A 21,787-nucleotide genomic window follows, 5' to 3' on the forward strand; every position below is an offset into this window, starting at 1 on the left:
AGCAATACAGGTGAAGGATTCAGTCAAGTGGGAGTCTGCTATGCAAGATGAGATGGACTCGCTCATGTCAAATCAGACATGGGACTTAGCTGAATTACCACAAGGTAAGAAAGCTCTTCATAACAAATGGATTTACAGGATCAAAGAAGAACATGATGGGAATAAACGCTACAAGGCAAGGTTGGTTGTCAAAGGCTTTCAGCAAAAGGAAGGTATCGACTACAATGAAATTTTTTCTCCGGTTGTGTAACTAACTACAATCAGATTAGTGTTGAAAATTGTAGCTGCTGAGAATTTACATCTTGAGCAGTTAGATGTAAAAACAGCTTTCCTTCATGGTGATTTGGAGGAGGAGATTTATATGAAGCAACCAGAAGGCTTCATAAAGGCAGGCAAGGAAAATCTAGTATGTCGTTTGAAGAAGAGCTTGTATGGATTGAAACAAGCTCCCAGGCAGTGGTACAAGAAGTTTGACAACTTCATGGGCAGCAACGGTTTCACTAGATACCAAGCAGATCATTGTTGCTATATCAAGAGGTTTGACAATAGCTTCATTATTTTATTGTTATACGTTGATGACATGCTCAATGCAGGATCAGATCTGTAAGAGATTATAAATTTGAAGCAGAAATTGTCAAAACAGTTCGCGATGAAAGATCTTGGTGCTGCAAAACAGATTCTTGGAATGAGGATCAAGAGAGACACGAAGTCTGGGACTTTGATGTTATCACAGGCTGAGTACATCAACAAAGTACTCTCCAGGTTCAACATGCAAGATGCAAAACCAGTGGGTACATCTTTAGGTGTTCATTTCAGACTTTCCAAAGATCAGTCACCGAAGACAGAGAAAGAGCGTGCACACATGGCGAAGGTCCCGTACGCCTCAGCAATTGGAAGTCTGATGTATGCCATGGTCTGTACAAGACCGGATATTGCTCAAGCAGTGGGAGCTGTTAGCAGGTACATGAATGATCCGGGCAAGGTACACTGGGAAGCAGTCAAATGGATCCTCAGATATCTACGGGGCACCACAGGTAAAGCACTTTGTTTTAAAGGTGGAGATACAATACTAACAGGCTATGTAGATGCTGATCTAGCAGGAAATGTTGATATCAGAAAGAGCACTATAGGGTATGTATATACTCTAGGAGGTACTGCAGTGAGTTGGGCTTCTCAACTGCAGAAGATAGTTGCTCTTACTCTAGGAGGTACTGCAGTGAGTTGGGCTTCTCAACTGCAGAAGATAGTTGCTCTCTCCACAACTGAAGCAGAATATGTCGCTGTTACAGAAGCCAGCAAGGAAATGGTGTGGCTTCAAAATTTCTTGAATGAATTAGGCAAGAAACAAGAAGACAATGTCTTATACTGCGACAATCAAAGTGCTATTCATCTAGCGAAGAATCCGTCTTTCCATTCCAGAATGAAGCACATACAGATGCGGTATCATTTTATCCGGTCACTTCTGGAAGATGGAATTTTGAAGCTTGAAAAAATCAGTGGAGCTCAAAATCCGGCAGACATGCTGACAAAGACGGTGACTATTGACAAACTGAAGCTGTGTTCAGCTTCAGTTGGCCTGCAATAGTATGAAGACCGGGAAGATCTGTTGCATAGATCGAGATGTAAAGACAGATTAAAATCAGTCTTCAAGTGGGAGATTGTTAGTCAAAGAATGTGTGCAGACCACCGAAAGCACACAAAAGAAAGTTTTTTTTGTCAAACTTCTCATGCCACCGAAATATTTTTTTTGACTGCAACCACCGTCCAAAGAAACCAAGCCAACATCTTTTGACAAAGCATCAGAAGAGGATAGGTGAGCGGGTCCCAGAGCAAGAAAAAATTGTACGTGGGCCCCACCACTAATAAAATATTAGTGCATAGTGTTTTCCCAAACACTATAAATAGACCCCCAAACTCTTAAGGAAAACTCATCCCAGAAACAACTCATCTTATAGAAGAACAAGAGAGAGAAAAGAGAGGCTTAAAGAAAAGTCTTTGTGAGAGAAAATTGTGAGCAATTTTCAGAGTGAGATTGAGTTGTGAGAAAAATTGAGAGTGTTGTAAAATTTCTCCCAAATAGTGAAAGATCTGCAGCAGCCCGTGGACGTAGGCAATTTTGTGCCGAACCACGTAAATCTTGCGTGTCCCCCAATTTTGCGCAATTTATTTTTCGCTTTCTCTCAAATCTGGCAATAGGGGAATCCGGGTAATTTCCCAACAAGTTGATGGTACATTGCATTTGTTTGGGTAGTATATATTTAGACTTTTAAATCAAGGTATGTGCACCTGTTAGTTTTTCCTTCATATAGTTGGCTTTATTTTGCATGTTATACTGGTTTTATTTGGATACAAAGACTGAGTGTCAGATATTCTAGCATTCAGCTATTCTACTATCCCACGCCGGAACCTCCATAAGTCTGCAGGGGACTAGTATAGTCAGGAAAAGTGCAGATGTTTGCATATACCAATCGGTTCTCAATCTGATTACATCAGGTCAGGAATTAGCTTTGACGACATGGAGATTGATATCTCATACAAGAGCGCTAACAATGACATGGGTGAGATATGTATCGGTATGAAGTCTATTTAGAGTACATGGACATGTCCTCAGAGCAACCAACTTTTCATCACCTTGAAATTGAAATAAGTCATGCAATGCAACAAACAACATGTAGATCCTTTCATTTCCGGAACTGATTAGTTGTAATCTCTTTTTTCGAGTTCTGCAAAGATCGTCATGTTGTAATCATTGCATTTTGCTCTTTGAAATGTGAGAGTCGTCAATTTCTAACTCACGTATGATGTCGCGAAAGTCGTAAGATTGCAACTTTCATTGATTGTTGCGAAAGTCGTCAGATTATAACTTTCGTCTGTTGATATGAAAATCGTCAGATTGTAACTTTCAAACTTTCATCATCAGTTGTTGTGAGGGTCAACTATCTGGAGTAATTTTTTAGACAGCCTACATTTGTATCAGCTATAGAGAGAATGCTTGTGAGTTGTGATCAATCCGTGGTTCCAACTTAAGCTAGTTGACAACTAGTAAGAGAAATTCCTTAGGCCAAGGACTGTTTGTATTTTATACGTTTGATGATTGCTTTAGACTTATCTTACACATGATTTGAACCTTATACTTCCAATTATCTGTACCATCTTTTTACCAGGAGCCTGGACTCGGGGGCAAATCCAAAAGCTATGACGAATTCAATTTTTTTTAAAGAGATGCATAGACAGCGATATCACGAGGGAAGACTATCTAGTAGTCAAGCTCCTCTTGTTTTTCGTGGAAGCTGCTAAGCGTTCGCAAAAGGTCAAGCTGAATGAGGAAATAGATTTTATTCTAGTATATTTTTCTGAATTTTTTTTTAATTTTCTAGCTTTATCTCAAGACTTGGCAGCAAGTCTTCCCGATCCGTTGTCATTTTTCTTAGAGTCAAAAGAGTTCGAACAGTTATCGTGAGAGACGTCAAATTCAAAGATTTTTCTACCATCTCCTGTATCCATTAGGAATTTAAATAGCCATGCATCCTTATTACTCTTCTCTAGTCATCTAGCTCCATCTTTTAGGCCTTAGCTAATAGATATGAAGCAATCAAGGCTTACAACTTTCACAGCTATATCAGTTGCTTCTCTCCTCTGTGTGCTTCTCTTTCTTTTTCTCTTCCTTGCAAACTCGTTCGCCATATTTCTCACTGGAAGCCTCATAAATACACTTATATTCATTGCAATCCTCCTCCGCCTTCTCGTGAGGTATGAATTTTTCAGTGGCCCAGACATTCTAGGTGTCAGAAGAACTCTTTTCATGACCTTTGCAACCCCTTTATCGGCATTAGCTCTCCTTATCGTCGTTACTGTGTTATTTGTTCGTGTGAGGGCCACTCTCGAAGTATTTTTTGTAAGCGCCGGTGCTGATTTAGTACTCGTTCTTGGGGTTGGCTCATCGGTTCTTGTGAAAAAAATAACAGCCTGGGATGGGGAAAGGGCGAGCATCAGCCGGCGAGTGTTTTCAGATGTAGAAGAAGGAAACCCAGAACTGGAGTTCAGCTATCTTAGAAGGGTCGGGGGTTTGCCCAAGAAATTCCATTACGAAGAGCTCGAGGCAGCAACTAACAACTTCCGAACTCCGATAGGAAGAGGCGGATCTGGTTCAGTATTCAAGGGTGTACTCGGCGATGGGTTGCCTGTTGCCGTGAAGAGAATCGAGGGAGAACTACGCGGAGAAAGAGAGTTTCTATCAGAGATCACCGCAATCGTCAGTGCTCAACACGTCAATCTTGTTACCATCATTGGATACTGCGTTGTCCAAGGAGGTTATCGCTTCATCGTGTACGAGCTCATACAGAACGGATCCCTTGACCGTTGGATTTTCCCGGGGAAGCGAGAAGGTGAAAGTTGTTTATCATGGGCTTCGAGATACCAAGTTGCGATAGACGTTGCCGACGCTCTGTCTTATCTTCATCACGGCTGTCGCTCAAGAATTCTTCATCTAGACGTAAAGCCACAGAACATCCTTCTCGATGAGAACTTCAGGGCACGCGTATCGGATTTTGGCATCTCGAGAACGATGGACAAAGATGAGAGCCGGGTTGTTACTACTATCAGAGGGACTAGGGGGTACTTAGCTCCCGAGTGGTTCTCGACAGAAGGTATCTCAGAGAAGTCTGATGTTTACAGCTTCGGAATGGTAATCTTGGAGATTCTTGGAGGTCGAAGGAACTTTGAATTTTTTGATGATGGGAACATTTCCCAAAGGACGTGGTTCTATTTCCCAAAGGTTGTGAGTGAGAAGATGAGGGAGGGGGAGTTGATGGGTGTGGTGGATGAGAGATTGATGAGGGATGGCGGAGTCGATGAGGCTCAAGTTAGGATTTTGGTTTATGTGGCGATCTGGTGCATACAAGACAGGGCTGAGCTAAGGCCTAGTATGGAGCTAGTCGTTAGCATGCTCAAAGGACATGTGCCCGTGGATATGCCACCAGAGACTAAAATGTTCCTGGTTGATTTGGGCATGCCAATTGATTCAGAGACTGTTTCTGTTTTGAGCAGAGCTCAGAGTTCTGATGAAAATAAATTTGATTGAATTACCTTGAGAATTGAGAAGATCATTTAGTTGTTTGAGGAGTCAAACACATGAATACGTAGATGCATGAATGTTGTTGGGAAATTCAAGAGTTTTTTTTGTTAGGAAATCTATGAGTCATTGTAGTAGTATATGTATGTGTGGTTTGTAAGTTGAAAGTAGTCAAGAAAAGAAGAAAGAATAAAATTTAATAGAATAATTTTATCCTCCTCCAAATTGTTTATCCTGGCAAAGTATTGTTATCAAATTGGTATCAGAGCTAAGATGAGTTCCAATGGAATGATCCTGTTTGTTGCTCCTAAACTCACCAAGGAAAATTATGAAAACTAGTGCATTCAAATGAAGGCTCTATTAGGATCAATAGACTATTGGGATGTTGTGGTGAAAGGTTTGAAAAGCCTGAAGATGAATGTGCGCTATCAGCAACACAAAGAGACTTGCTTAGAGAGTCCAGTAAGAAAGATAGTAGAGCCATCTACTTTATTTGCCAAAGAGTTGATGAATCGGCATTTGAGAAGATCTCATATGCGACGACCTCAAAACAAGCTTGGGAGATACTTCAAAGCTCCTATAAGGGAGTAGAGAAGGTGAAGAAGGTGAGACTCCAAACACTTCGAAAGGAGTTCGAAGATTTAGCGATAGAGGAAAGTGAACTAGTTTCTGACTATTTCACTAGAGTCTTGGCCGTAGTGAATCAACTTCGGAGAAATGATGTGAAGATTGAAGATGTTCGTGTGGTGGAGAAATTTCTCTGATCACTTCCTCAAAAATTTGACTATACTGTTTGTGTCATCGAGGAGTCAAAAGACTTGAAGAAGATGACAATTGATGAACTCTTGGGTTCGTTAAATGCCCATGAGAAAAGATTTAGCAAGAGAAATGAGCTAGTGGAGAAGGCTCGTCAAGCTTTCCTTGAAGGATGGCCGAGAAGATTCAAAAGAAGGAAGTAACGGTAGTTGTGGCCGTGGAAGATTTCGAGGCCGAGGGCGTGGTTTTTATGGCAGAGAAAGTTACAACAACTTTGAAGAAAGAGAATAAAATCAAAGATCTTTTAGAGGCCGTGGACGTGATAGATCTAATGGAGACCGATGGAAAACACAAGTTCAATGTTTTAAATGTAAGAAGTATGGGCATTATTCTTCTGATTGTTATTAGGTTGAAGAGAAGGTGAATTATGTTGAAAAAGGAGATGGTGATAATATTCTTCTATTAGCATTCGGATGAGATGATGATAAGAAGGATGTTTGGTATCTTGATATTGGTTCCAGCAACCATATGTGTGGTAAGGGAAGTATGTTCATCGATATGAACGAATCTGTGAATGGCAATGTCACTTTTGGAGATTTTTTAAAGATTCTCGTGAAAGGCCGAGGTAAAATTCTTATTCACCTAAAAAATAGAGAAGATAAAAATTTATCACTGATGTTTATTATGTTCCCAATATGAAAAGAAATATATTGAGTTTGTGACAGCTCTTAGAAAATGGCTATGATTTTCATACAAAAGATCGTAGTCTTTTTCTTCGAGATCAAAAAGATAGATTGGTTGCAAAAGTACAGATGTCGAAGAATTGAATGTTTATGCTAAACCTTTAAGGTGGAGATGCGAAATGTTTGAAAGCTTGTACCAACGATCTTGCTTGGCTATGGCACTTGAGATTTGGGCTGGAGCTGTTTCCTTCACCGATGATTTTTCTCGAAAGACTTGGGTTTACTTCTTGAAGAACAAATATGAAGTGTTTCTATGTTTAAGATGTTCAAAGCTAATGTTGAAAAAGAGAGTGACTTTTATCTTAAAGCTATCAGATCAGATCGAGGTGGAGAATTCACTTCAAAGGAGTTTGAAGCATATTGTGAAGAACATGGAGTTCGGCATTTTCTGATTGCTTCTTACACTCCACAACAAAACAGTGTTGCTGAGAGGAAGAATCACACTATTTTGAACATGGTAAGAAGCATATTGAGTAGTAAGAAAGTGCCTAAAACCTTTTGGGCTGAAGTTGTTTCTTATGCCGTCTATATCATCAACCGGTGTCCAACTCAGATTCTTAAAAATATTACTCCACAAGAAGCCTGGACCGGTTACAAACCAAATGTGATCCACTTCAAGGTGTTCGGCAGTATTGGCTATACTCATGTTTCAGAGTAGAAGAGGAATAAGCTCGATGAGAGGAGTATTCCATATGTATTCATCGGCTATGATTCAAGAACCAAGTGTTACAAGATGTATGACCCGTTCAGTAAGAAGTTTATTATTAGCCGAGATGTTCAATTTGACGAAGAGAAATCATGGGACTGGAGCAAGGGAGAAATTTGTAGCAGCCCAATTACTTTCATTAATGTATAAACTGAGTTCGGGAAAGATGCTCCAGCAGATACTCCATCGACATCCACTCTATCATCACCGACGACATCATCACTAACCACACCTCAATCGCTCCAGTCGACGACTTATTCAGCATCATCTTCATCATCATCGAATCCACAACCTCAAAATTTTAGGAGTTTGAGGGAGTTGTATGAGGTAACTGAAAATCAATATGATTTAACATTATTTTGCTTATTTGTTTGTTGTGAGCCTTTAGACTTTGAAGAGTCGGTTCAAGATCCAAGTGGAGTTCAGCCATGAATGAAGAGATCAAGGCTATCGAGAAGAATGATACATGGGAGCTTGCTACACTTCCAGAAGGGAAGAAAGCAATTGAAGTCAAATGTGTGTTCAAAGAGAAGAAGAATGCAAAAGGAGAAGTTGAGAGGCACAAGGCGAGGTTAGTTGCCAAAGGCTACAAGCAAAAAGCTGGAATTGACGAGGTATTCTCTCCAATAGCTCATCTTGAAACTATATAGCTGATTATTACCTTAGCAACTCAGAACAAATGGCCAATCTATCAACTTGATGTTAAGTCGGTGTTTTTGAACGGTGTTCTTGAAGAGAATGTCTATGTAGATCAACCTTTTGGTTATATCAAGAAAAGAGAAGAATCAAAGGTGTTGAAGTTGAAGAAAGCTCTCTATGGTATTGACAGCTGAAGGAGAGACCAAATTGTTCTGTGAAGGGGAGGGTCTGAGCTCACCCAATTCCTAACCCCTAATCATCTACTACGGAAACAAACACGATACTTTTAAAAGAAAAATCAAAGATTTCAACGATGTCATAATTTCGAAGTGCTAGTGCTGAAGCCAAGATGTCCATCTTTGGCTTCTTGAAACATCAAACAGAAGACCTTAAGATGATCCATGTGGCCATGTATATGACGATGCCCACAACACAAGCATAAAGCCAGATACACAGACAAATAGATTGTGACCTTCACCAGAGGCAACGTTTGAACTTATCATGTGATAAATATGATTCATAGTGGTGTCCGTAAACGGTATGCATTGCCTTTTGTACACAAGATTCAACAAATTGTTCTATATAGCTGTTGTCCATTTGATAATGGTAGGCCTGCACTCTTGTTTTTGAGTGTCGTTATTAAACATTTTTACAGAAGGTGCTCTTGGAACTCAACCAACCAAGCTGATTATTGCTGAAACCATATCACCTCAATTTTCTCCTATAGGGTTCCACGTAATGAGAGAGATCAACAATTTCCTGAGTTGGGTGACCCCCATGAATTAGCTTCAACCCAGTCGAAAGCTATGGGGCTCAGGAAAGAATCAGGGACACCAAAGGAGCTCACGATGCCCAGGGCATGAGGTCTTAAATCGCTGCATAGTTTCATCACTTCTTTCTTCACGGCAGCAAAGTTGACGAGTGACAAAATACCATACTGAAGGAAGGATGAGTCCTCTTCAATGGAGATCAAGGCATACATAGACCTTAATAATCCCAACACATCCTGTAAATAATGAAAAGGCTCTTAGAGGAGATAATACATATCACATGCACAGTTGCATATTCAAACAAGCAAATATAAGACTAATACCTTCAAGGAGCCAGAAGATGACATTTCTGCCTCTATGATTGTTTGCAATATAGTCCTCTCTGTGAAGGCTCTAGCTAACTCCTCACCAAGTTGATAGCTCTGATCAACCATTGAAAATAACTGTTTGTTCCCAATATAGCATTGAAGAAATAAATAAATGGAAGTAAGGGGTATGATTCCTTACCAGGAGAATGGCATCCTCCTTGCTTTGTCCCTGAGCTTGATACTGGGAAACTTCTGCAACGTATCTTTTCAACAAATCTCTTTCCCGCAAGAAGAAAACATCAGCCTGATTCATGCACCAGAGTTACTTGTACAGGATGAACAATTATATCCTTGAAAAGAACTGATAGAAGGATAGTAAATTACCTGGAATTTGATACTCCGAAGGCTATAGCCCGTCAGATTATCTGGAATCACGGGGCAGGGACCATTCATATGTTCCAATCCCAAGCCTTTAAATGGTGCCTTCTTTCTCTGAGCTGCTATGTATTCAGCAAGAAGCGCTTTGCTTACCTGATTTTAATTTATCCAATATTATCAAGTTTCACTGGCTTTTTTTAACTTGTAGAAAGAGTTAATCCAATCAAAAGGTACAGAAATTACCTGTTGCATTAGTACATTATTGTCTCCCTCAAAAGTGGATTGCACATCAAATTCACCTTTCAAAATCCCAACGCGATTTTCTGCTAACATGAGATAGAAAATGAAAACTGAGCAAGTCGAATCTTTACAATGATATGAAATTTGAAGATCTGCAGTATGCAAACCTGTAATGTTCTCATGTTATGCCAGGTCAGTGTAGCTTTAAGACCACTTGAATAGACATGAATGATTTTGTTAGTTTCTGGGGTTCTCTTCACATATATCTTTATCAGAAAGTTTGCTGCACAACTCATTGCACATCTGGTCAAATACAAATACAAAATTGAGCTTTTAGATTACATTTGGAATGAATCTTATTTCAAACACGTAAAAATGATAATCTATGAAGAGTAAAGAGATAATAACGTTTTCGCAACAAGGGGCAGAAGACGCCGCTGATGACTAGGATAATCAAGCAATAGAACCTCTTGACCGTCGGGTGTAATAGAGAAAGCTCGTCTTGTAAGTGCATATCTCACTGCTATAGCTAAACCTATCTGGAACCCAAAAAAAAAGCACAGGCCAGTAGAATGTGCATTTAGCCAATCAGCAAATCTTTCCAGATATTAAAGATAAGCTAGCAAACATGTAACACAAGCAAAGAACAAGCAGAAAGAACTCAATAGCAGTCTGCACCTTTGATATATAAATTGCAGTGGCTGCAATAATTACTCGACCAGATGTAAGCGGAGCCATGAAAGCTGCAAATCTCTGGAATGCCAAGTAATTCATAAATAAAAAATATGAAGAAAAGAAATCCTCCAATTGTGAAAAACTATGCACAATCAATCCATAAAGATGCAAAACCCAAGCCCAGAAACTGATGAATGCAAACAAATTACTACCTGATCTGGGTTTTTTATGGCGCTCACATATTTACCATCAGGCAATACGTCAGCGACTGAGTTCAGTAAGTTCTCTCGGGGGACTCGCAGATTATCAAACCTAAAACAAAACCAGATTGAAGAGTCATTCAACATGAATTCTCTTTCAAAAAAAGAAAAGTGCAAAAACAGAAATATGTTCTTTCTTTTTTACCAAATCCGTCCATTATCAACTCCATTCAATCCAATCTTGTGACCACAATCAGCTATGCGTACATTGGGGCATATATTTCCATCAGCATCTCTAATCTGGGCTATAAATGCATGCACTCCTTGATTGGTTCCATTTATATGGAGTTGAGAGAAGATTACCGCGTGTGTAGCATGCTGACAACAATTAATGGACAACCAACCAAAGAATTACATCATGGAAACAGGAAGAAACCTACAGGAAGTGGCTGAAGATCACGAATATGAGAAAAGATTCTTACATTAGCAGCACCTCCTATCCAGTACTTTTGAGCTGACTCACAAGGAGTGTTAATGACAAACTCTCCGGCCTCTTTGTCATATGTGGCACTTGTCTCAATTCCTCGCACCTTGAAATAGGAAGAAAGTACATTGTTCGACAATACAGTAATTACTCAAGGGATTTAACACATTTTGAATATGATTTAATAAACTTTGCATACATTGCTGCCATGCCCCAATTCCGTCATTGCAAAGCAACCCTTGACTACATATTTTTCTGTGTCTTTCAGCCACTTATCATGATGTCGCTTAGTGCCAAAAAATTGAATTGCACCACCCCTGTAATTTAGAAGAAAATTAAGCACAAGCAGATAACAGCTGTCTTAAGCATTAACGTGGCAAGAAACAAGAGGTATTATTATTAAAGGAACGTCAGATTCAAATGAAATAATTAACACTTTGTCAAGTGCAATGGTATTCTTTAATTTCCTTAAAAGGTAAGGAAATCAAATTGTTATCTTGTACAAAAATTATCAAGTATAACAGCAGTCTACTATTACAATGTGAACTATTCTACACGACTATCCTTGAGCTAAAAGAACAAAACGTACTCCATATCACATTATTCAAAAAGGAAAGAACATGTATCCATATTCAGACAGCATAAGTACGTTAGATATTGAATAAGCACATTTAATTCCCTTTTTGTGGTGCCTGTAATAACTTTTTCAGAGAGAAAATTTATTAGTTCTAACAGAGAACAAATCATGCATGGTGAATACCTAGAAATAGCATAAACCCATTTACTCCAACATTTTATCTGGTAAAATTGACCAAAAATAATGTGTGTTCCTGTATTGTTGATCTCCCCAGGATGAACTCTCATCTAAGACACAAATTTTATATGGAGAAATCAACCACTATAGAGTCCTCAGACATTACTCTTATAACTCTTGGGAGGGTGTTCACATGACTCCGGTACTTTATTACTTTATTGATGAGAATGGACACCCTCTAAAGTCTAAACTGATGCATTACACTAGAAAGAAAAAAACAATTTTGGGCAAGCACATCAATAAGAATCTGGTTTCTTAAAACGCTTGCGATCTCAGTTTCATCTGATCAAATTCCTAAAGATCTTGGATTGCAGAAGGAAGCAGCATATAACAAACTCCACCAAAGAAATCAACCAGAACCAGATTATATCACCTTAAAACAGATAATATTTACAGTTTAAAATTACTAAAGGTATTCTCAAATTTTAAGCAGGTCTGAAGAAGAAATATCCCTTGAACCAAATTTCGTACAATGCTCACCTTGAGGCCTTCGAGATCATGCAGCAGGAGAAATATCCTTAACTTTTAATAAAAAACCCAACTTAATCCACTCAAAATAGTAAATTTGGTACAGGCAAAAATACAACATAGGAACACAGAACACTTGCAGTTGCAAATCTCACAAAAAAGAGGTAAAATAAAATTTACCACTTTGATTATGGTATCAATTTGGTGAACTTGCAACTTTAGCATCATTATAGTTTACAACAGAACCCAATCTAGGTCTATGTATGTGATTGAACATAAAGAGAAAAATAAAATTCACATATTCACATTATAACTTTAGGATATCTATATCAATATATTTCCCTCAAAATGCTAAAACTGAAAATGACTCATGGCTTACTCGAAAAAATTAATATATCAAGGAACAACATGGTTACAGAAGGTAGAAGATGCAAGATTAGATTTTGAAAGTGGAAAAAACCAAACAAAAAAAGGTATATCATACCTTTTCCTGCAAAACTTCACATACAAAATTCACATAAATGGGATCAAAATCTCACCAAAGAGAACACTGAACAGAAAGGTTTACTTGAAGTGAGTAATCATAAATTCCCAACACCTCATATAGAGAAGTCCTCCTCAGCTTCATCTCCTCTTCCTCTCCTGTCAACCAGCCCTCAAAAAAGCCATTACTCGCTAAATATTTGATCCTCTTCATGGTAATTACACTCTGATGCTCCTTTGTCACATTTTAATCCACCCCGACAAGACTTTCCCCCCCTTGCTGACGTGGACAGAAGAAGTTGCTCTCTTCCATCAATCCAAAGGCCCAATCTCGGGCTTCCAGATTATGAGCATTCATTATAAAACACAAATCATGAATGCTGAAGAGACCTTTATCGGATGGGGGAGAGTAGTGGAGACAAGGTAGGGGACTAAGTGGTCACTGGGGGTTTAATGAGTGAGAAGGTGGCGGATGATTATCAGGGTCCGGCAAGATCTTCCCATTTCCAAAGGAGAAATTATGGTTAGGGTTAGATGTTTTTTGTTAAAGAAGATAGGGAAGCACCAGTAGGCTTTTAGAAGAATGTATGGAGGCAGTCAAACAGAAGGGTGATGGAATGCATTTCTTGTAGGTATGACTAAATTGATGGGTTTAACATAAATTTGGTCTAATCATTTGTGATTTAGATAGCGAACTAATACAATCGCTTAAAATGGAAAAAGATTTAAGGATCCCAATAGTCTTTTGCAAATTTGCTTAATTTATTTTAGAGATATAAGCAAATCTTGATAAGGGTCCATAGGTATGCATCAAACTCAACACGTCCGGTAGAAGTTCAGTGCATATCTGAGCCAGATATTGTTTAGAGACACAGTGGGAAAACTTTTTTATACCTAGCAATTGCTGCTAATGAGGGAATGTAATATTGGATAGGAAGAACTATTTTGCAGTTAGGCTAAGAAGTGGATGGGAGAAGGTAGCATAAGTTTTGAAGAAGGGAAATGGTGATCAGAATTTTAAACAACTGAGGTTTTGAATGATTTAACTAAGCGTGATGAAGCAACTTGGTTGTTGAAAAATAGGTGCCAGTCAAATTTTTAAAGGAGGGATCTAACTGAACTTACAGAATAAAAAATTTAGCAACTGAACATGCACATGACAAACACAAGAAGTAAATTAATGCTACTTCTGAATCCAGCAGGTTAATTAGCATTAAGGGAAATGTGAGGATCTGTTGCATGCAACTTCAGAAAATCAGATCACTGTAGATGCCTGGATCTACTTTACTGCTTAAGCTGAACTAACAAAACACGGACAGCAGCAACAACAAAGCATTTATCCCCAAAATTTTTGGGCTCAGCTACATGGATCGCATTTTTCCATTTAGTTCTATTTTGGGTCATCTCCTCTGTTATGTTAATTATTATCACATCCTTCTTAAGTGCTTCAACTAATATCTTTATGGTCTACCCCTGCATCTCTTTGCCCCATCAACTATAATATTATCACATCCCTAACCAGCATGCTAAGAGGTCTCCATATACATCACCAAACCATCTCAACCAATTATCTCTCGTTATTCGTCAATAGAAGCAAGCTTGGATCTCCTACAAATGCACTCATTTCTTGATCCCCGTCAGAAAGCATGCAACAAAGAAGGAACTTTTTCAAGTCACGTCTCACCAAGGAAACAAATCAAAATTTAAAACCAGTTCTGAAGTCATAGATACTGGGAGGTTTTTCTTGTTAAGCTGCAAGTGTATAGGTTTTTTAAAGTTTCCCTTCTGTGTCCATGATAGGTGATGTTCCTGTCATTTATTTGTGTCACAGACTGAGTTTGTATTTCATCTTTTTACTTGGTAATGGAAAGTTAACATTTCATCCCCAAAAAAAGTCAAAATTTAAAAAGAACTTTCACTTCTTCAATTATTAGTTTGAATAGGTCCAAATTTAGTCACATTACCCAATTAAGGACAAGCATACAACTCTAAGTACTGCAAATTCAGGGTCTTTAAACTGGGGCTCAGAATCTCCCTAAACAAAGAAGTGAATCCCCAAGCATTACATAGGTTGAGATGAAACTTCATGCAAATAGTATAGTTACAGAAGCTTAACCTTGCTAACAATCCACTAAAAAACACATGCTAACAATTGCAAATGTCGCAGTTTAACTCTAAATATACCAAAATTGCAACCTTGGAAAAAGAAGACATAAACATTGTACATCTATTGTCAGAAAAATCCCACATGAGCAAACAATCAAAAACTTTATGAGGGAAATGCGCTAATATAATCCCAATCGCATCAGAAACTGAAACAATTGCAAATCTCGCAATTTATTATAGCAAATAATGAAACATGAGACAGGGAAAACATGCTAAAAATTTGTTCACTCTATGGTTGGATAATCCAAATATAGCAAAAACCCAAACTTTATGAGGGAAAACTGTATGAGACCTCAGAGGATTCCCCATGAAAACTAAATATTAGAGCAGGAAACTCAAATTTCTTATCAACCCATAATTGACGCTTCATTTAGTCAGTGTGTACTAAACAAATCCTAACATATAATCACGCTTTTGCAATCCTGGCTCCACAATGGGTAGCTTTGCACTAGTATTTCCCCTGTCGAGCATTGCAATCTTGATGTCGCCCTTTTGGCTTTACATTATAGACTAGTCCTTTACAATGTTCTCACTTGCAACTTTTGAGAACTCACCCCTAAAAGCTAACAGGGAAAGAACCAAGTCTCTTATAAGCCCACAATTATTCCAGATTAACCAACGTGAGATTAAGTAGATCCCAAGATAAACATGCTAACAAATAACAAGCTCCACAATTAAAATCCAAGGGAAAAATGCTTCCAGCCCCCAAAACGAATGAAAACAAGCTTCCCACCCCCAAGACTTTTTCAACGGGTGCTTTGCCCCCAAAAGTAAATTTTTTGTTCTCTGAGCCCCCAAACACAAAGCCCAATGAATTTCACACAGGGAAAGACTATAATACCCATTCTCTCTCTCTCTAACCCTGCAATCCCTCTGCTCTCCCTCCTCCCTCCCCCACCTCTCCACCCGCCGCCGCCGCCCTCCTCCTGCCATCCTCACCTTCTCCAACAAATAACAAGCTCCACAATTAAAATCCAAGGGAAAAATGCTTCCAGCCCCCAAAACGAATGAAAACAAGCTTCCCACCCCCAAGACTTTTTCAACGGGTGCTTTGCCCCCAAAAGTAAATTTTTTGTTCTCTGAGCCCCCAAACACAAAGCCCAATGAATTTCACACAGGGAAAGACTATAATACCCATTCTCTCTCTCTCTAACCCTGCAATCCCTCTGCTCTCCCTCCTCCCTCCCCCACCTCTCCACCCGCCGCCGCCGCCCTCCTCCTGCCATCCTCACCTTCTCAACAAGCAAACCATATAACATTAACAACCAACCCGTAATCTTAACAACCAACCCGTAACCTTAACAACCAACCAGTAACATTAACAACAAACGCGTAACCTTAACAAGCAACTCGTAACCTTAACAAGCAACACGTATAACCTTAACAACCAACCCGTAACATTAACAACAAACACGTAACCTTCATATTAACGGATCTTGAGGATCTCTCTGTCGGATTGTTAGGCTCTGAAAAACACGCTAATTGAAGAAATATGTAAACTCCTGAACGTAGCTTGAAGCTTGAGAAATGTTGTGAATAGTGCCATGCATATTAATTAAAAGATGTTGACATATTAAGAGTTATTAAAAAAAGCGAGTGTTCTTGAAAAATATATAAATTTATTTTGGTTACCTATTAAAGACGTTAACATGGATGGGCGGGCCAACATGCATAAAAATAGTGCATCTAGACTTCCTATATCGTCTAAAAGTTACTCTAAATATACAGAACACTCAAGATCTCTCTGTCGGAATCAACACGTTTTTCCCCCGTCGAGCTTGGATTTGATGTTTTGGTGCATTTTGTTTGCTTCACTGGTCCTTGTTCTGCTGTTATTGTGATGTCGAGATTTCACCTTGTTTGTTAGGTCCAAGTTTACATTTTTCTTCAATTAGCGTGTTTTTCAGAGCCTAACAATCCGACAGAGAGATCCTCAAGATCCGTTAATATGAAGGTTACGTGTTTGTTGTTAATGTTACGGGTTGGTTGTTAAGGTTATACGTGTTGCTTGTTAAGGTTACGAGTTGCTTGTTAAGGTTACGCGTTTGTTGTTAATGTTACTGGTTGGTTGTTAAGGTTACGGGTTGGTTGTTAAGATTACGGGTTGGTTGTTAATGTTATATGGTTTGCTTGTTAAGGTTACGAGTTGATTGTTAAACAAGCAACCCGTAACCTTAACAATCAACCCGTATAACGTTAACACCAATCCGTAACCTTAACAAGCCTGTAACCTTAACAACCAACGCATATTCTTAACAACCAACCCGTAACCTTAACAAGCAACCTGTATAACATTAACAACCAATACGTAACCTTAACAACAAACGCGTAACATTAACAACCAACATATAACCTTAACAACCAATGTAGGACATTCTAATGGGGGAGTAATTTTAACAAGCAACCGGTATATTTTTATTTGGGTTATTTTAAAGTTTTTTGGTGGTAATAGTTTTAGCGTTGGTAATTAGTAACATGCCCGTACCCATCATCATGGCCATCATCATCAACTTTCTCCTCATGGGCGCTCATCTCTTTCGCCAAAACCTCATCAAAATCAATCTTTTTACTCTTCAACCCCCTCTTCTACTTGCTGTTGGCCTCCTTCGATTCAAGGGTCTCTTCAAAGGCATCGAGGATGAGGTGGATGACATGGCGGTTGGGTGAGGCATCCCAACGAGCCCAGAAGCTCTTGTACCATCCAAAGCAGGAGCAGCCAAGGTTAGGGGGCATGGTTGTAATTACTATCAATCTTGTCCTTCTTCTTCTTATTATTGTTCTTAGGTTGGGCGAGTCCTCCCGCACGCTCCCACGCTCCCATGAACAGGTCCTCCCACGCTCCCACGCTCCCATGAACAGGTCCTCCCACGCTCCCACGCTCCCATGAACAGGTCCTCCCACGCTCCCACGCTCCCATGAACAGGTCCTCCCACGCTCCCACGCTCCCATGAACAGGTCCTCCCACGCTCCCACGCTCCCATGAACAGGTCCTCCCACGCTCCCACGCTCCCATGAACAGGTCCTCCCACGCTCCCACGCTCCCATGAACAGGTCCTCCTGCCCGCTCCCACGCTCCCATGAAACCCAGCTCGCAGAGAATCATGAAGCAGTAAAACCTCAGTCGCTTGTTCCCGTCGGCTATGCAGCGCTCGTCGCCGGAGTTTCGCTCGGCCCTCGAGCGGACTATCTCTTTGTACTCCTCGAACCGCGCCGAGGTTTTCTCCGCGTTGTGGATCTTAAGGATGCTGTGGATGGCCGGAGCGACGATGGCAGAGAAGGTGAGGATGGCAGGAGGAGGGCGGCGGCGGCGGGTGGAGAGGTGGGGGAGGGAGGAGGGAGAGCAGAGGGATTGCAGGGTTAGAGAGAGAGAATGGGTATTATAGTCTTTCCCTGTGTGAAATTCATTGGGCTTTGTGTTTGGGGGCTCAGAGAACAAAAAATTTACTTTTGGGGGCAAAGCACCCGGAGGGCGGCGGCGGCGGGTGGAGAGGTGGGGGAGGGAGGAGGGAGAGCAGAGGGAGATTGCAGGGTTAGAGAGAGAGAATGGGTATTATAGTCTTTCCCTGTGTGAAATTCATTGGGCTTTGTGTTTGGGGGCTCAGAGAACAAAAAATTTACTTTTGGGGGCAAAGCACCCGTTGAAAAAGTCTTGGGGGTGGGAAGCTTGTTTTCATTCGTTTTGGGGGCTGGAAGCATTTTTCCCAAAATCCAAATGTAGCAAAATTGAAACTTGGGAAAGCAAAGAACATGATGAAAATGGCACCTTTCGCAAATAAATAAAATTCTCACCAGAGAAAGAAGTGGACCCCGATCTTGATGGCGAGCGAGTGATCATAAGATCCAAACACCTGATTCAACGCCATCTTCCTCATCTCCGCCGCCTCCCCCTCCGACGTCAACCACCCCTCAAAAGCTCCATTTTTCTCCAAAAACTCGATCCGCTTCATCGTCATCTCCCTCTGCTGCTCCTTCGTCTGGTTGTAATCAGGCCCCACAAAAACCCTATCCCCTCGCCGCCGAGGGCAGAAGAGGCTGCTGCTCTCTATCAAGCTAAAGGCCCAATCTCTGGCGTCGAGATCGTGGCCGTCCATTATTTGGCGGAGGGATTGGGTGCTGAATTGGATTTGATCGGAGGGTGGAGAGTAGCTGAGGCAAGGAGAGGGGTTGAGGGGTAAATCGGTGGAGGATGATGAAGGATGGAGGTGGCGGGAGATTATCTTGGTCCGGCGGTGTACTGCATCCATTGTTTTAGGGGGGGAATTAGGGTTAGGGTTTTGATTGAGAGAGGTTGAAGGTAGGAGGAGGAGGAGGAAGAAGAAGAAGAAAAGGGGGAGGTCAGGGTCAACGACTTCGAAATAACGACGAATGATTCGCTGAAGTTGGGCGGCAAATGTTTGCGGATAACAACCCCTTTATAGAATATTTTATTGGTGGCCCACCTACAGTAATTTAAAAATTAGAAATACAGTTTTTTCCCCTCTTCTAGAATTCATCTTAAAAATAGGATCACCTTTCAATTTTATTTTAAATATTAACCATTTTTAAAGTAATGTTTATTACAATTAACTACATCTTACTGATATCCTCACTCAAAAACCAAAAATAAAGTTAAAAAATTCTAGTTCAAGATACGTGAGTTATATCTTAACAAGATCTAAACACTAAAATGAGTCATGTGTTTTGAATATGAGTCGTTTAAGGATGTTTTTGAGATTTCACCGTAAATTTTGACCGAGATGTGGTTGATTGCAACAATTGCCTAGTTTAAAAGTAGTTTACGTATCTATACTATATATTAAGAGAAGCTCCGGTTTTGATCATAGTAAGCCAAATTTTTAGAATTCCTAAAATACCCTTATATATATATGAAAAGTATCTCTAACCCTTAAAAAAATCAATAAAAATGCCATCAACTGATAAACTCAAAGGGAATGCTTTGACACTTATGAGAAGTAGGGGTGCATTCGGTCCGGATACGGCTCGGATATGATGCCTACCATATCCATATCCGCTTACTCATCTCGGATACGGTTACGGATACGGATATACATCGGTAAGGAAAATTCATATCCATATCCGCTAAAATCGGATATGGTTACGGATATACATGCGGATGTATAAGCGGATATGTATGCAGATATAAAACAAATATGAGAAAGATAGATAGTATTGAGAAAAACATAGTTCATGTGATACAAAAGAGTTTGTTTATATGTCCATTATATCTGAAAAGTTAAGATTAGACATATTGATCATCAAAATTAACCACAAATCCATAATCTAAGAATCGAAACTATCGTAAGAGTATGACTAATATGTATTCGGATATTTCGGATACGGATACATATATTTCACTATAAAACCATATCTGTCACCATATCCTATCGGTTATAGATTTGAGTAACCATATCCGTATCCTAACGGATACGGTTACGAATATTTCTTCGGATACGGATACGGTTTAGCACCCATAATGAGAAGTCATTAGGGTACTTTATTATTCACTTGGGTGTGAAATGCTAAAGGGATGGGATGGCCAGCCCCTAAGATAATATAGGAATCATGTAATGTGGTTGGATATGGGTCGACATCACTAACGAGAGAAGACGAGAAGGGTAGTTGGAAGAGATATGGCTCAATAGTCCAAAACGGCACGGACAATGATGTGTCCTCATCCTCATCATTTATTTCATTTCCCTTTCGCAAAGTTTGCTTCGTTTCTCATTTGGCTTCTAGAAACAAGGATGATCGTGGAAGTCTACGACACCTCGTGTGGGTGGCATCCACACGAGCTTAGGTTCAGGTCGGTCTATTTTTGATCCGAAACTGACATTGAATAGATTCAAACACAATTTCGCAAAAACAATTCTAAACAAGACAAATGGGTCTCACCCATAGTTGAGTTTCTTTCCCAAAATCCAAATTTTAATATTTTCTGAAAAATAAACCAATCACGTTCTTAATGAATCATTGGGAGTTAGTGCTTGATACCCCCCACAAATTTATTTAAAAAAAAAATGAATATTTATATTTCTTTACATATAGCATAAGAAACAAAATTTTAAATGAAGTACTTATCTTTCACCGAATATAAATACAAATGTAAATAATACACGTAGAAATATCCAAATTTATGTCTTGGGGTGATCAAAGCATTAAAATTATTTTTTACCTTAATTTAGCGTATTTAACTTTTTTTTTAAAAATCCAAAGATCTAACTTTTGCTGTTTCTGACTTGTCTGCACATAACGATGTAAGCAACAAGTTGCTTACAAGAAAATATAATTGGACTTGCAATTTGTAGTTGCAATATTTGTTATAGCCAACTTGATCGCGACAAATGTTGCAAGTTCTTTTCTTAAAGGCACATACCAAGTTAGTTAAATCAGATCAGAAAATTTAGATCTCCTTACAATTTTGAATTAAAAAAAACACTTGATGTGCAGTGAAAAACAGATCTCTCGCGTCAGACTAGAGACTCAAACTTGAATTTGGAAATATATTTTCTATAATTAAATGCAGATATCCAAATAAGAAATTTGAGATTAATTTCTCGAAGCAAATGTTGCACATAATATTTTTTATACGTGATATTTGCTGCATTGAGGGGCTGTTTGTTTGTATGTTTTTACCATGTAAAAAGATGGAAAGTAAAAAAAAGTGAGTCCCAATGTCAGCTTTCATCATTTTACATTGTTTGTTTAAATTCTCTTTTACATGTAAAGCTTACACCTTTTGATGATGTGTCACCGAAAGCAAAATCACTAAAATTAGGAGTGATTTTGTTGGAAAGCTGACACAATATCATAAATGTGTCCAAAAAAATAATAAAAAAGTCAAAACCTTGTAGAAAGTGGTGAGGTGGATAATCACTTTCCAAATGTG

At 39.4% G+C, this 21,787-nt stretch overlaps 2 protein-coding genes across 2 annotated transcripts; one reads left to right on the forward strand and one right to left on the reverse strand.

Annotated features, from left to right (window-relative positions):
* Positions 3,487-5,277, forward strand: LOC109829249 (probable receptor-like protein kinase At5g20050). The gene has a single exon (XM_020396429.1). The coding sequence runs from the start codon at positions 3,584-3,586 to the stop codon at positions 5,078-5,080; it is 1,497 nt and encodes a 498-aa protein (XP_020252018.1). The 5' UTR covers positions 3,487-3,583; the 3' UTR covers positions 5,081-5,277.
* LOC109829250 (acyl-coenzyme A oxidase 3, peroxisomal-like) lies at positions 8,377-19,201 on the reverse strand. The gene is made up of 13 exons (XM_020396430.1): positions 18,691-19,201; positions 11,170-11,287; positions 10,969-11,076; positions 10,692-10,864; positions 10,499-10,598; positions 10,290-10,364; positions 10,020-10,150; positions 9,778-9,914; positions 9,615-9,745; positions 9,378-9,524; positions 9,193-9,297; positions 9,009-9,107; positions 8,377-8,921 (listed from the first exon to the last, which is right to left on the reverse strand). The coding sequence occupies exons 1-13, from the start codon at positions 19,143-19,145 to the stop codon at positions 8,664-8,666; spliced, it is 2,037 nt and encodes a 678-aa protein (XP_020252019.1). The 5' UTR covers positions 19,146-19,201; the 3' UTR covers positions 8,377-8,663.

This window comes from Asparagus officinalis, chromosome 1 (genome assembly GCF_001876935.1).
Source record: "Asparagus officinalis chromosome 1, Aspof.V1, whole genome shotgun sequence".
Classification (NCBI taxonomy): domain Eukaryota; kingdom Viridiplantae; phylum Streptophyta; class Magnoliopsida; order Asparagales; family Asparagaceae; genus Asparagus; species Asparagus officinalis.